The sequence below is a fragment of the Salvelinus namaycush genome, unplaced genomic scaffold (assembly GCF_016432855.1).
Source record: "Salvelinus namaycush isolate Seneca unplaced genomic scaffold, SaNama_1.0 Scaffold43, whole genome shotgun sequence".
Lineage (NCBI taxonomy): Eukaryota > Metazoa > Chordata > Actinopteri > Salmoniformes > Salmonidae > Salvelinus > Salvelinus namaycush.
In genome coordinates this window covers 323,577-338,427 of record NW_024061120.1, presented here as the reverse complement: position 1 = coordinate 338,427, position 14,851 = coordinate 323,577, and the positions used below count along the sequence as shown (strand labels likewise).

General features: G+C 45.2%; 1 protein-coding gene across 1 annotated transcript; it reads right to left on the bottom strand.

Moving 5' to 3' along the window:
• Positions 1 to 7,291: 7,291 nt before the first annotated feature.
• pnocb (prepronociceptin b) lies at positions 7,292 to 12,719 on the bottom strand. Its single transcript, XM_038986203.1, has 3 exons — positions 12,509 to 12,719; positions 7,688 to 7,997; positions 7,292 to 7,621 (listed from the first exon to the last, which is right to left on the bottom strand). Exons 1-3 carry the CDS (start codon positions 12,647 to 12,649, stop codon positions 7,326 to 7,328), a joined length of 747 nt encoding a protein of 248 aa, XP_038842131.1. The 5' UTR covers positions 12,650 to 12,719; the 3' UTR covers positions 7,292 to 7,325.
• Positions 12,720 to 14,851: the final 2,132 nt, after the last annotated feature.

The following is a 14,851-nucleotide window of genomic DNA, read 5'->3' as shown; positions in this document are numbered from 1 at the left end:
CCCAGGATATTTCTACCTTCCACTGAGACATGTCTGTCCTCACCTCCCACTGAGACATGTCTCTCCTCACCTCCCACTGAGAACATGTCTCTCCTCACCTCCCACTGAGAACATGTCTCTCCTCACCTCTCACGTCTCTCCTCACCTCCCACTGAGACATGTCTCTCCTCACCTCCCACTGAGAACATGTCTCTCCTCACCTCCCACTGAGAACATGTCTCTCCTCACCTCTCACGTCTCTCCTCACCTCCCACTGAGACATGTCTCTCCTCACCTCTCACGTCTCTCCTCACCTCCCACTGAGACATGTCTCTCCCCACCTCCCACTGAGACATGTCTCTCCTCACCTCCCACTGAGAACATGTCTCTCCTCACCTCTCACGTCTCTCCTCATCTCCCACTGAGACATGTCTCTCCTCACCTCTCACGTCTCTCCTCACCTCCCACTGAGACATGTCTCTCCTCACCTCCCACTGAGACATGTCTCTCCCCACCTCCCACTGAGACATGTCTCTCCTCACCTCCCACTGAGACATGTCTCTCCTCACCTCCCACTGAGACATGTCTCTCCACCTCCCACTGAGACATGTCTCTCCCTACCTCCCACTGAGACATGTCTCTCCTCACCTCTCATGTCTCTCCTCACCTCTCACGTCTCTCCTCACCTCCCACTGAGACATGTCTCTCCCTACCTCCCACTGAGACATGTCTCTCCCCACCTCCCACTGAGACATGTCTCTCCCTACCTCCCACTGAGACATGTCTCTCCCTACCTCCCACTGAGACATGTCTCTCCTCACCTCTCACGTCTCTCCTCACCTCCCACTGAGACATGTCTCTCCTCACCTCTCACGTCTCTCCCTACCTCCCACTGAGACATGTCTCTCCCTACCTCCCACTGAGACATGTCTCTCCCTACCTCCCACTGAGACATGTCTCTCCTCACCTCCCACTGAGACATGTCTCTCCTCACCTCCCACTGAGACATGTCTCTCCTCACCTCCCACTGAGACATGTCTCTCCTCACCTCCCACTGAGACATGTCTCTCCCTACCTCCCACTGAGACATGTCTCTCCTCACCTCTCACGTCTCTCCTCACCTCCCACTGAGACATGTCTCTCCTCACCTCCCACTGAGACATGTCTCTCCCCATCTCCCACTGAGACATGTCTCTCCCCACCTCCCACTGAGACATGTCTCTCCTCACCTCCCACTGAGACATGTCTCTCCCTACCTCCCACTGAGACATGTCTCTCCTCACCTCTCACGTCTCTCCTCACCTACCACTGAGACATGTCTCTCCTCACCTTCCACAGTATTGTACCTCTCTTCTTCTTTAATCTCCTCCTCCAACACGTCATTCTTCCCCGTGGTGTCTACAGAAGCTATGGATTACGTATACCTCTATGTGATGTGCTATCTATGAGATCTTCTTATGGACTATTTTGTATTTTTGTGTTTTTTTATTGTTATATAAAGAGTTTAATGTCATGTTTTGGCACATTTTATTTATTTATTTTACAAGGATAATGATGAATGAGCTACATTTGGTTTGACTCGTTGTGGTTTGAATCGAATCAGTTTCTTCCATACAGTATTTGTGAACACCCGTCTTGGTGAACACTGTTATGGTCTGTATAAGACAGTGTTATGGTCTGTATAAGACAGTGTTATGGTCCTGACTGTATAAGACAGGGTTATGGTCTGTATAAGACAGTGTTATGGTCTGTATAAGACAGTGTTATGGTCCTGACTGTATAAGACAGTGTTATGGTCTGTATAAGACAGTGTTATGGTCTGTATAAGACAGTGTTATGGTCTGTATAAGACAGTGTTATGGTCTGTATAAGACAGTGTTATGGTCTGTATAAGACAGTGTTATGGTCTGTATAAGACAGTGTTATGGTCTGTATAAGACAGTGTTATGGTCTGTTTAAGACAGTGTTATGGTCCTGACTGTATAAGACAGTGTTATGGTCCTGACTGTATAAGACAGTGTTATGGTCTGTATAAGACAGTGTTATGGTCTGTATAAGACAGTGTTATGGTCTGTATAAGACAGTGTTATGGTCTGTATAAGACAGTGTTATGGTCTGTTTAAGACAGTGTTATGGTCCTGACTGTATAAGACAGTGTTATGGTCCTGACTGTATAAGACAGTGTTATGGTCTGTATAAGACAGTGTTATGGTCTGTATAAGACAGTGTTATGGTCTGTATAAGACAGTGTTATGGTCTGTATAAGACAGTGTTATGGTCTGTTTAAGACAGTGTTATGGTCCTGACTGTATAAGACAGTGTTATGGTCCTGACTGTATAAGACAGTGTTATGGTCTGTATAAGACAGTGTTATGGTCTGTATAAGACAGTGTTATGGTCTGTTTAAGACAGTGTTATGGTCTGTATAAGACAGTGTTATGGTCCTGACTGTTTAAGACAGTGTTATGGTCTGTATAAGACAGTGTTATGGTCTGTATAAGACAGTGTTATGGTCTGTATAAGACAGTGTTATGGTCTGTATAAGACAGTGTTATGGTCTGTATAAGACAGTGTTATGGTCTGTATAAGACAGTGTTATGGTCTGTTTAAGACAGTGTTATGGTCCTGACTGTATAAGACAGTGTTATGGTCCTGACTGTATAAGACAGTGTTATGGTCTGTATAAGACAGTGTTATGGTCTGTATAAGACAGTGTTATGGTCTGTATAAGACAGTGTTATGGTCTGTTTAAGACAGTGTTATGGTCTGTATAAGACAGTGTTATGGTCTGTATAAGACAGTGTTATGGTCTGTTTAAGACAGTGTTATGGTCTGTATAAGACAGTGTTATGGTCCTGACTGTTTAAGACAGTGTTATGGTCTGTATAAGACAGTGTTATGGTCTGTATAAGACAGTGTTATGGTCTGTATAAGACAGTGTTATGGTCTGTATAAGACAGTGTTATGGTCTGTATAAGACAGTGTTATGGTCTGTATAAGACAGTGTTATGGTCTGTATAAGACAGTGTTATGGGGATCAGGCAATGATAGACTGCAATTTTTAATATCCTTCTAATGACAGAAGAAACATAATGTCTAAAGTTATTAAAAACACAGTTAAAATAAAGTAAATAATAAATAAAAAATTCAAAACAGAATACTGGGACAATGATAGATTTCTGAATTAGAATCCGCAAGAGGAATAGCAAACTCATTTATTACATATTTCTCTATACAGGTTTCATTAAGACTCTTAAACAAACGGCTAGGAATGTACACTGTATTCACAAAGTTATTTTGTATATGAACGAGAGACATGTACTCACACATACACACAAACTCTTACATATGTCATAAGAGTACTGGATGAATACTGCCTGAAGGAATGTGCTGCGAAACAAATCCATGCCCCTCTATTACTAACAGGTGAACCATAACGTAATGTTGTGCTATTGAGTGTTTTCAGACAAGAAAACAAACTCTATTCCATACTGTAACAAGAACATAACATGCACAATAGATCTCTCGCCTCTTTTTTTGGGAAAATCAGATAGTTGGTATGTTCAGTTTGGTATGTATACTGGAAGACAAATGCAGGACATGATCTACTTTACAAACACCAGGGGGCAGTGTTGCTCTACTGTCTAGGGTGCTGATCTACTCTACCAACACCAGGGGGCAGTGTTACCCTACTGTCTGGAATGCTGATTCTACTCTACCAACACCAGGGTTACCCTACTGTTACCCTACTGTCTGGGATGCTGATCTACATTACAAACACCAGGGGGCAGTGTTGCCCTACTGTCTGGAATGCTGATCTACTCTACCAACACCAGGGGACAGTGTTACCCTATTGTCTGGGATGCTGATCTACATTACAAACACCAGGGGGCAGTGTTACCCTACTGTCTAGGATGCTGATCTACATTACAAACACCAGGGGGCAGTGTTTCCCTATTGTCTGGGATGCTGATTCTACTCTACCAACACCAAGGGGGCAGTGTTACCCTACTGTCTGAGATGCTATATCGTAAAAATAGTTTATCGAGACCCAGATTAGTTCACAAAATGCCAGATAGTGAAGTGTGATTCATCACTCCAAAGAACGTGTTTCCACTGCTCCAGAGAACGTGTTTCCACTGCTCCAGAGTCCAATGGCGGCGAGCTTTACGCCACTCCAGCCGATGCTTGGCATTGCGCATGGTGGTCTTAGGCTTGTGTGCGGCTGCTCGGCCAAGGAAACCCATTTCAGGAAGCTCCCAACAAACAGTTATTGTGCTGACGTTGCTTCCATAGACAGTTTGGAACTCAGTAGTGAGTGTTGCAACCAAGGACAGACGATTTTTACAGGCTACGCGCTTCAGCACTTGGCGGTCGTGAGCCGTTGTTGCTCCTAGACGTTTCCACTTCACAATAACAGCACTTACAGTTGACCTGGGAAGCTCTAGCAGGGCAGAAATTTGATGAACTGACTTGTTGGAAAGGTGGCATTCTATGACAGTGACACGTTGAAAGTCACTGAGCTCTTCAGTAAGGCTATTCTACTGCGAATGTTTGTTTATGGAGATTGCATGGCTGTGTGCTCAATTTTATATACCTGACATGCTGGAAGATACTTTTGCCATGTAGTGTACAGGGCATTCGGAAAGTATTCAGACCCCTTGACTTTTTCCAAATGTTGTTACGTTACAGCCTTGTTCTAAAATGGATTACATTGATTTTTCCCCCCCTTCAATCTACACACAATACCTCATAATGCCAAAGCAAAAACAGGTTTTTAGATATTTTTGCAAATTTATATATATAAAAAACTAAAAATGTTAATATTACATTTACATCAGTATTCAGACCCTTTACTCAGTACTTTGTTGAAGGACCTTTGGCAGCGATTACAGCCTAGAGTCTTCTTGGGTATGACGCTACAAGCTTGGCACACCTGTATTTGGGGAGTTTCTGCCATTCTTCTCTGCAGATCCTCTCAAGCTCTGTCAGGTTGGATGGGGAGCGTCACTGCACAGCTATGTTCAGGTCTCTCCAGAGATGTTCGATCAAGTCCGTGCTCTGGCTGGGCCACTCAAGGACATTCAGAGACTTGTCCCGAAGCCACTCCTGAGTTGTCTTGGCTGTGTGCTTAGGGTTGTTGTCCTGTTGGAAGGTGAACCTTCACCCCAGTCACATCCTGAGTGCTCTGGAGCAGGTTTTCATCAAGGATCTCTATGTACTTTGCTCCCTTCATCTTTCCATCTATCCTGACTAGTTTCCCAGTCCCTGCCCCTGAAAAACATCCCCACAACATGATGCTGCCACCACCATGCTTCACCGTAAGGATTGTGCCAAGTTTCCTCCAGACGTGATGCTTGGCATTCAGGCCAAAGAGTCCAGTCTTGATTTCATCAGACCAGAGAATCTTCTTTCTCATGGTCTGAGAGTCCTTTAGGTCTCTTTTGGCAAACTCCAAGTGGGCTGTCATGTGCCTTTTACTGAGGAGTGGCTTCCGTCTGGTCACTGTACCATAAAGGCCTGATTGGTGGAAGGTTCTCCCATCTCCACAGAGGAGCTCTGTCAGAGTGACCATCAGGTTCTTGGTCACCTCCCTGACCAAGGCCCTTCTCCCTGACCAAGGCCCTTCTCCCCCGATTTCCCAGTTTGGCCGAGATGAGTCTTGGTGGTTCCAAACGGTTTTCAACTGTTCAATATCTTTTACATTTTTTATAATTGCCCTGACAGTGCTCAGTGGTATATTCAATCGTTTGTGGATCTTCTTGTAGCCATTACCAGATTAATGAAGGTCTACGACCATCTGTCCCTTTTGAACTGCCAGTTCTTTTCTTTTCTTCATGGTGTTGGATGACAAAGGGATATTGTCTGTTACCTCATTTTTATACCCTAGTGAAACAGGAAGTGATGTAATGGCTCAATATAGTTCCTTAACACTTAGATAAACTTAAATAAGTGGAATTTAATTCCTGGTTTAATATTGGTTGATGTTATTTACAATCATCTGTAAGGGTGCCGTTAATTGTGAAACCTTGAATTGGAGAATATTGATCTTTCATTAAATCAATAAATTATTTTGGTGGGTTCCATTGAAACATTAATAAAGTACAGTATTTCTCACATGTTGGTATTTTGAGTTTATCTCTATATTTATATTGTTTAAGTATTGTTTGTGCATTGCCAGTCAGGGGTGCCAGTAATTTTGAAGCCCACTGTATGTAAATAAGTATGTTTTATATTTTTAATACATTTGCAAACATTCTGAAATCCTGTTTTGGCTTTGTCATTATTGGGTGTTGTGATGTCATTATTGGGTGTTGTGATGTCATTATTGGGTGTTGTGATGTCATTATTGGGTGTTGTGACATCATTATTGGGTGTTGTGATGTCATTATTGGGTGTTGTGATGTCATTATTGGGTGTTGTGACGTCATTATTGGGTGTTGTGATGTCATTATTGGGTGTTGTGACATCATTATTGGGTGTTGTGATGTCATTATTGGGTGTTGTGATGTCATTATTGGGTGTTGTGACGTCATTATTGGGTGTTGTGATGTCATTATTGGGTGTTGTGTGCAGATTGATGAGGGGGGGAAAATAATTTAATACATTTTAGGATAAGGCTGTAACGTAACAGTCAAGGGGTCTGAATACTTTCAGAATGCACTCAGAATAGAGACGACGCAGACCCCCAGTTGTAGAATTACCCAGAGACCAGTGCAAATAGTAACTGCTACCCTCGCTCGCTCAAGATTTAAATGAAAAAAAGATCAAGTGCATAAACACCCAATCATCACCATAACATGGGGTGGTATTATATCCAGGATGTAGTATCATGAAGTACGGCCTTACAATACTGACACACAATATCACATTGCACTTTTTATTCATTAACTGGGGCGGTAGGGTGGGAGCAACGTTGATGGTTGGAAGGAAACATTCCTTCTCTTCACAACACCGGATGGGTTTCAGAATGATGATGTCCTTCCTCTTCTTCATTAGGCCGATGAGGAATGAGGGAGTTCACAGTCCCCGTAGCTGTAGCTGTACACGTTGTTGGTAACTATGGGAATGGAATACCAACATAATAGTAAGCAAGTAGTAAACTATAGTAATTCTATTTCTACGGAGGTACCTGGGAGGGTGGAGGCACGGGAGAAGAGAAGAGCAGACCCAAGAGGGTGGAGGCACGGGAGAAGAGAAGAGCAGATCCAAGAGGGTGGAGGCACGGGAGAAGAGAAGAGCAGATCCAAGAGGGTGGAGGCACGGGAGAAGAGAAGAACAGATCCAAGAGGGTGGAGGCACGGGAGAAGAGAAGAACAGAGAGGCCCCAGGGGATGAGGGGAAGGCTACAGCCGGTTGGATAGCCTCCTGAGGCCCTGGGCTGGGTTAGTGAACCTCCCAACACCGCGACCAGGGGTGCTGCTGCTGGTCATCCCCAGGTACTGCCGGAGGAGCTGGCTCACCCTCTTCTGGTTGTTCCACTTCCTGGCCGACTTCCTGATCCCGATGAACCCTCCGAGGCGTTTCTGCAGCGACTTCCTCACCGGGCCGCCAATCAACTTCCTGTAACTGTGGCGACCTTTCAGGAAGCCCCCGAAACGCTTGGTCAGCTGGACCACGGCATCCTCCTCCTCCTCGTCTCCTCCCTCCCCCTGGCTCCTCCTCCTGACCTCCTCCTCCTTCTCTTCCTCCGCCCTGTTCTCCATACCCAGCGCCAGCGTGTCTCCCTCGGCGGTCAAGCCCAGCGGAGAGGAGTCGTACTGGGCATCACGTCGCACCAGGGCCTCGTCTTCCTGTTTCGCTCCATCCTGCTGGTAGCGCTCCATGGCTGCAGAATAGAGCATATTTCCATCTGACTCCAGGTCAACAGGGGCAAGGTTTAAGGACAGTTTTTCCTCTGGTCTCTTAGACACAGCGCCGTCGTCTGGTGGGAGGGGGTAGTGCGGTAGCATGGCTCGCTGACACAGATCCCAGGTGAGGGCAGGGGAGACGTGACCGTCACACTCCAACAGACACACCTGTGGACAGACAGAAGAGAAGAGCAGAGAGAGATGAAAGAGACCTGACACCCATACTGTAGTCTCATACTGTAGTCTGTAGTCTCTGACTGCAGTCTCATACTGTAGTCTCATACTGTAGTCTCTTACTGTAGTCTCTTACTGCAGTCTCATATTGTACTCTCTTACTGTAGTCTCATACTGTAGTCTCATACTGCAGACTCATACTGTAGTCTCATACTGTACTCTCTTACTGTAGTCTTGTACTGTACTCGCTTACTGTAGTCTCATACTGTAGTCTCTTACTGCAGTCTCATACTGCAGTCTCATACTGTAGTCTCATATTGTAGTCTCTTACTGCAGTCTCATACTGCTGTATCATACTGTACTCGCTTACTGTAGTCTCTTACTGCAGTCTCATACTGCAGTCTCAAACTGTACTCTCTTACTGCAGTCTCTCACTGCAGTCTCAAACTGTACTCTCTTACTGCAGTCTCTCACTGTAGTTTCATACTGTAGTCTCTCACTGCAGTCTCATACTGCAGTCTCTCACTGTAGTCTCATACTGCAGTCTCATACTGCAGTCTAATACTGTAGTCTCATACTGTGTAGTCTGTAGTCTCATACTGTAGGCTCATACTGTAGTCTGTAGTCTCATACTGCAGTCTCATACTGTAGTCTGTAGTCTCATACTGTAGGCTCATACTGTAGTCTCTCAGACAAACAGACAGACAGAGGAGTAAGAGTAGAGATGTTTCTCCACTATAGCCTGGGGTTATAACATGGCTGTGATCTCATTCAACAGAGTAGAGATGTTACTCCACTATAGCCTGGGGTTATAACATGGCTGTGATCTCATTCAACAGAGTAGAGATGTTACTCCACTATAGCCTGGGGTTATAACATGGCTGTGACCTCATTCAACAGAGTAGAGATGTTTCTCCACTATAGCCTGGGGTTATAACATGGCTGTGATCTCATTCAACAGAGTAGAGATGTTACTCCACTATAGCCTGGGGTTATAACATGGCTGTGACCTCATTCAACAGAGTAGAGATGTTACTCCACTATAGCCTGGGGTTATAACATGGCTGTGACCTCATTCAACAGAGTAGAGATGTTACTCCACTATAGCCTGGGGTTATAACATGGCTGTGACCTCATTCAACAGAGTAGAGATGTTACTCCACTATAGCCTGGGGTTATAACATGGCTGTGACCTCATTCAACAGAGTAGAGATGTTACTCCACTATAGCCTGGGGTTATAACATGGCTGTGACCTCATTCAACAGAGTAGAGATGTTACTCCACTATAGCCTGGGGTTATAACATGGCTGTGATCTCATTCAACAGAGTAGAGATGTTACTCCACTATAGCCTGGGGTTATAACATGGCTGTGACCTCATTCAACAGAGTAGAGATGTTACTCCACTATAGCCTGGGGTTATAACATGGCTGTGACCTCATTCAACAGAGTAGAGATGTTACTCCACTATAGCCTGGGGTTATAACATGGCTGTGACCTCATTCTGCTGGGGTTGTTACCTCAGCCTCAAATACGCCTCCATCACAAGGCCTGTAGGTTTGACTCGTCTGTATGGGTAAAAGTGAATAGTTTGAGAGTTTTGTGTGTAAACCACATGCCTATCAGGCCCTTTGAGGAACTGTAATTGTCAGTTTTGATGAGGTAAACGGTAAATCATGTTTCCTGTAATCCCATTCAGATGAGATGAATTAAAGTTAGGCGGAGATTAGAGAGAACCTGCTCACATCAAAAGAGAATGGGGAGAGAGGGAGCAGTTCTGAGGAGTTATCAACAGAAATTAATTACCCGTAGCAAATAGGTGGACTGATGGCCTATTCCCAGCAATATGAATGTGTCTGTGTCTGTGTCTGTGTGTGCGTGTGCGTGTGCGTGTGTGTGTGTGTGTGTGTGTGTGTGAATGCGTGTGTGTGTGTGCATACATGTGTCGGCTGGCTTACGGGTTAAGCAAGCAGTGTGTCAAAAAGCAGAGCTGCTTGGCAGGTCGTGTTTCGGAGGACGCATGGCTCTCGACCTTCGCCTCTCCAGAGTCCGTACGGAGTTGCAGCGATGGGACAAGACTGCAACTACCAATTGGATGTCACAAAATTTGGGGGTAAAAAGTACCCAAAAAAAACTACAAAAATAATAGTCCGGAAACTGAAAACTCACCGCCCAACCTGGCACTCCAGACAAGTTAGAGTAAACACTGAAAGTATTGAAAACATTTCTAACAGTGTTTCAACAGCAGTTTTCTACTTCAAGCTGCCTCAGTCAGAAGCATCATTAGAATGATTATCTACATTAGCACTGCTACTGCTCTGTCCCATGAGTCATCCCGAATGGCACAATATTAAATTACTGTTCTAACGTTGTTAAAGCTGTGTTGTAAAAAAACTCACACTACAACCGTCATCCATACAACTGTCATCCACTCAACTGTCATCCACTCAACCGTCATCCACACAACTGTCATCCACTCAACCGTCATCCACTCAACCGTCATCCACTCAACCGTCATCCACTCAACCGTCATCCACTCAACCGTCATCCACACAACCGTCATCCACACAACCGTCATCCACACAACCGTCATCCACTCAACCGTCATCCACTCAACTGTCATCCACTCAACCGTCATCCACTCAACCGTCATCCATACAACTGTCATCCACTCAACTGTCATCCACTCAACCGTCATCCACACAACCGTCATCCACACAACCGTCATCCACACAACCGTCATCCACTCAACCGTCATCCACTCAACTGTCATCCACTCAACCGTCATCCACACAACCGTCATCCACTCAACCGTCATCCACTCAACCGTCATCCACTCAACCGTCATCCACTCAACCGTCATCCACTCAACCGTCATCCACTCAACCGTCATCCACTCAACCGTCATCCACACAACCATCATCCCCATGCTGCATGCGGGACACGCATATGCGCACATCACACACACGCAAGCATACAGTACATTCGGAAAGTATTCAGACCCCTTGACCTTTTCCAAATGTTGTTAAGTTACAGCTTTATTCTAAAATTGATTTTAATTTTAATCCCTCAATCTACACACAATACCCCATAATGACAAAGCAAAAACAGATTTTAAGAAAAATAAAAGAATAATATCACATTTACATAAGTATTCAGACCCTTTACTCAGTACTTTGTTGAAGCATCTTACAGCCTTGAGTCTTCTTGGGTATGAGGCTACAAACTTGACACACCTGTATTTGGGTAGTTTCTCCCATTCTTCTCTACAGATCCTCTCAAGCTCTGTCAGGTTGGATGGGGAGCGTTGCTGCACAGCTATTTTCAGGTCTTTCCAGAGATGTTCGATCGGGGCCACTCCCGGACAGTGGACAAGTCCGGGCTCTGACTGGGCCACTCAAGGACATTCAGAGACTTGTCCCGAAGCCACTCCTGCGTTGTTTTGGCTGCCTGCTTAGGGTCATTGTCCTGTTGAAAGGTGAATTCTAGTCTCCCAGTCCCTGCCACTGAAAAACATCCCCACAGCATGATGCTGCCACCATAATGCTTCACCGTAGGGATGGTATTGGCCAGGTGATGAGCGGTGCCTGGTTTCCTTCAGACGTGACACTTGGAATTCAGGCCAAAGAGTTCAACCTTGGTTTCATCAGACCAGAGAAGCTTGTTCTCATGGTCTGAGAGTCCTTTAGGTGACTTTTGGCAAACTCAAAGCGGGCTGTCATGTGCCTTTTGCTGAGGAGTGTTTTCAGTCTTGCCACTCTAACATAAACCCCTGATTGGTGGAGAGCTGCAGAGATGGTTGTCCTTCTGGAAGTTTCTCTCAGCTCCACAGAGGAACTCTAGAGCTCTGTCAGAGTGTCCATCGGGTTCTTGGTCACCTCCCTGACCAATGCCCTTCTCCCCCGATTGCTCAGTTTGGCCATGCGGCCAGCTCTAGGAAGAGTCTTGGTGGTTCCAAACTTTTTCAATTTCATAATGATGGAGGCCACTGTGTTCTTGGGGACCTTCAATGCTGCAGAAATGTTTTGGTACCCTTCCCCAGATCTGTGCCTCGACACATTCCTGTCTCGGAGCTCTACGGACAATTCCTTCGACCTCATGGCTTGGATTCTGTCTCCGACATGCACTGTCAACTGTGGGACCGTAAACAGACAGGTCTGTGCCTTTCCAAATCATGTTTAATCAATATTTGTAATACATTTGCAGAAATTTCTACAAACCTGTTTTCTCATTGTCATTATGGGGTAGACGTGTGTGTAGATTGATGAGGGATTTTTTTCTTATCTAATCCATTTTAGAATAAGGCTGAAACGTAACAAAATGGGTAAACACTTGGTCTGAATAATTTCTCAATGCACTGCACACACACACACACACACACACACACACACACACACACACACACACACACACACACACACACACACACACACACACACACACACACACACACACACACACACACACACACACACACACACACACACACACACACACACACTCACCAGTGTATTGAACGCTTGCTGCTGGCTCTGGCTCTGGGGGTTGGATAGTAGGAGGCCACAGGCCAGGCAGTCCCCCTGGCAGTCACTCCGTCCTGGGGTACACAGGCACAGCAGCAGCAGGCTCCACAGAGACCACTTCATGACTCACTACTAAGGGACACCCAGTCAGACAGACAGATGGATGCAGGATAGGGACGGGAGGAGGCCTGAGGGTGTAGGGCAGGATGTAGGGTTTTAGGGTGTAAAGTGTAGCGCACAACCTGTTGTGAAGAGACAGAGGCGAGGAAAAGGAGTTAGAAGAAGAAGGAGGAGAAGAAGTAGAAGGAGAAGGAGAAGAAGAAGGCGAAGGAGAAGGAGGAAGAGGAGAAGTAGGAGGAGGAGGAGAAGGAGAAGAAGAAGGAGGAGAAGAAGAAGGAGAAGAAGGCGAAGGAGAAGGAGGAGGAGAAGGAGGAGAAGGATGAAAAGGAGAAGAAGGAGAAGGAGGAAGAGGAGGAGGAGGAGAAGGATGAGAAGGAGAAGGAAGAGGAGATGTAGGAGGAGGAGAAGAAGGAGAAGGAGAAGAAGGAGGAAGAGGAGAAGGAGAAGAAGGATGAGAAGGAGGAGAAGTAGGATGAGAAGGAGAAAGAGGAGAAGGAGGAGGAGGAGGTTAGTCGCTCATTTCAAAATGTTCATTTCAAAGGGGCGAGCGAGTATTCTGGCTGACACCATGTGAGTCGGGGTATGATAGAGGTAGAGGTATGATATCATAGAGGTATGATATCGTCACAGCAACAACAACACTAACAGCATAATACAATACAGAAAAGTTAAATAGGTGTTTCGAGATAGGATAGATAGACCTGGAGGGCCTGTTTTGTAAAGCACAGAGAGTCGACGAGCAGAAAGTTCTCAATTGGTCTACAACCATACAGCACCAGCTGTTTCATATAAAACGTTCATTTCAGAGATAAAGTGAAGTTCATTAATGGAACTCCAACTCATCAGGCTCAGTAATTGTGGTATGAATTAGCTGCCTCATGGTTTATAATGAGAAGGAAATGAATGAGAGTGAGGGAACAAGAAAAAGAGAGAGTGGAGGAGCACGAGGAAAGAACACCCAGGGCTCGCTCACGATCCGTCCAAACCAACGAAGCTCTGACTCATGTTGCCCCTGGACTCTCCTCCGGCGTTCCTGAGGAAAATAAGGGCTTAAAACCCTTTGACTGACAGGAACAATAGAGACATAAATACCCAATATCTGACCCGTCTCTACATGCGTCCCGAATGGCACCCTATTCCCTACGTAGTGCACTACTTTAGACCAGAGCCCATCAAAAGTAGTGCACTATATAGGGAATAGGGTGCCATTTCGGGACTCATGCTCTGTCTGCGTGTGGCCGTTAAGTGAGATGATCGGATCATGAAGACGATAAGGCATTAAGATTTCACATAGTGCAGTCGTTTCGGTCTTTTCTAGCGTTAAATTATTTATTTTTTAACTGCTGATTGAATCCCGAATGTGCTATTCTGTTTAGTCTGGGTCAGACGAGGTAATTAAATAACAGGCCTTTTTGAAGAGAAAATGTCCTTCTCATACCTATAAAAATCTTAATTCGTCATTAATACTTCATGATTCATTTCTGAGAAGGAATTTTTAATGATCTCCTGCTTCCTGTTTAATGTGTTTGTTTGACCTGATAGAGTGAAGTGCAGATAGTGTTTAGGACGCCAAAGTGCTTCTGAAAGGGCACCCTACACCCCATAGAGCTCTGGTCAAAAGAAGTGCACTATATAGGGAATAGGGTGCCATTGAAGACACACACTAAGACATTACAGAGGGCAGAAATGTCACTCTCTACCATTTAGCCTATCCTGTCCCTAATTCACTACAATGGTCTTGTTCCCACCAAGGCCCATGAAACTAATTCACTACAATGGTCTTGTTCCCACCAAGGCCCATGAAACTAATTCACTACAATGGTCTTGTTCCCACCAAGGCCCATGAAACTAATTCACTACAATGGTCTTGTTCCCACCAAGGCCCATGAAACTAATTCACTACAATGGTCTTGTTCCCACCAAGGCCCATGAAACTAATTCACTACAATGGTCTTGTTCCCACCAAGGCCCATGAAACTAATTCACTACAATGGTCTTGTTCCCACCAAGGCCCATGAAACTAATTCACTACAATGGTCTTGTTCCCACCAAGGCCCATGAAACTAATTCACTACAATGGTCTTGTTTCCACCAAGACCCATGAAACTAATTCACTACAATGGTCTTGTTCCCACCAAGGCCCATGAAACTAATTCACTACAATGGTCTTGTTCCCACCAAGGCCCATGAAACTAATTCACTACA

What these genes read in the sequence shown, in the direction of transcription:
- pnocb (XM_038986203.1), bottom strand. Translation starts at nt 12,649, where the DNA reads ATGAAGTGGTCTCTGTGGAGCCTGCTGCTGCTGTGCCTGTGTACCCCA. An exon ending in AGCAAGCGTTCAATACACTG is followed by an intron (nt 7,998 to 12,508) that starts GTGAGTGTGTGT and finishes GTCTGTCCACAG; the next exon opens with GTGTGTCTGTTGGAGTGTGA. An exon ending in GGGAGACACGCTGGCGCTGG is followed by an intron (nt 7,622 to 7,687) that starts GTATGGAGAACA and finishes AGGGGGAGGGAG; the next exon opens with GAGACGAGGAGGAGGAGGAT.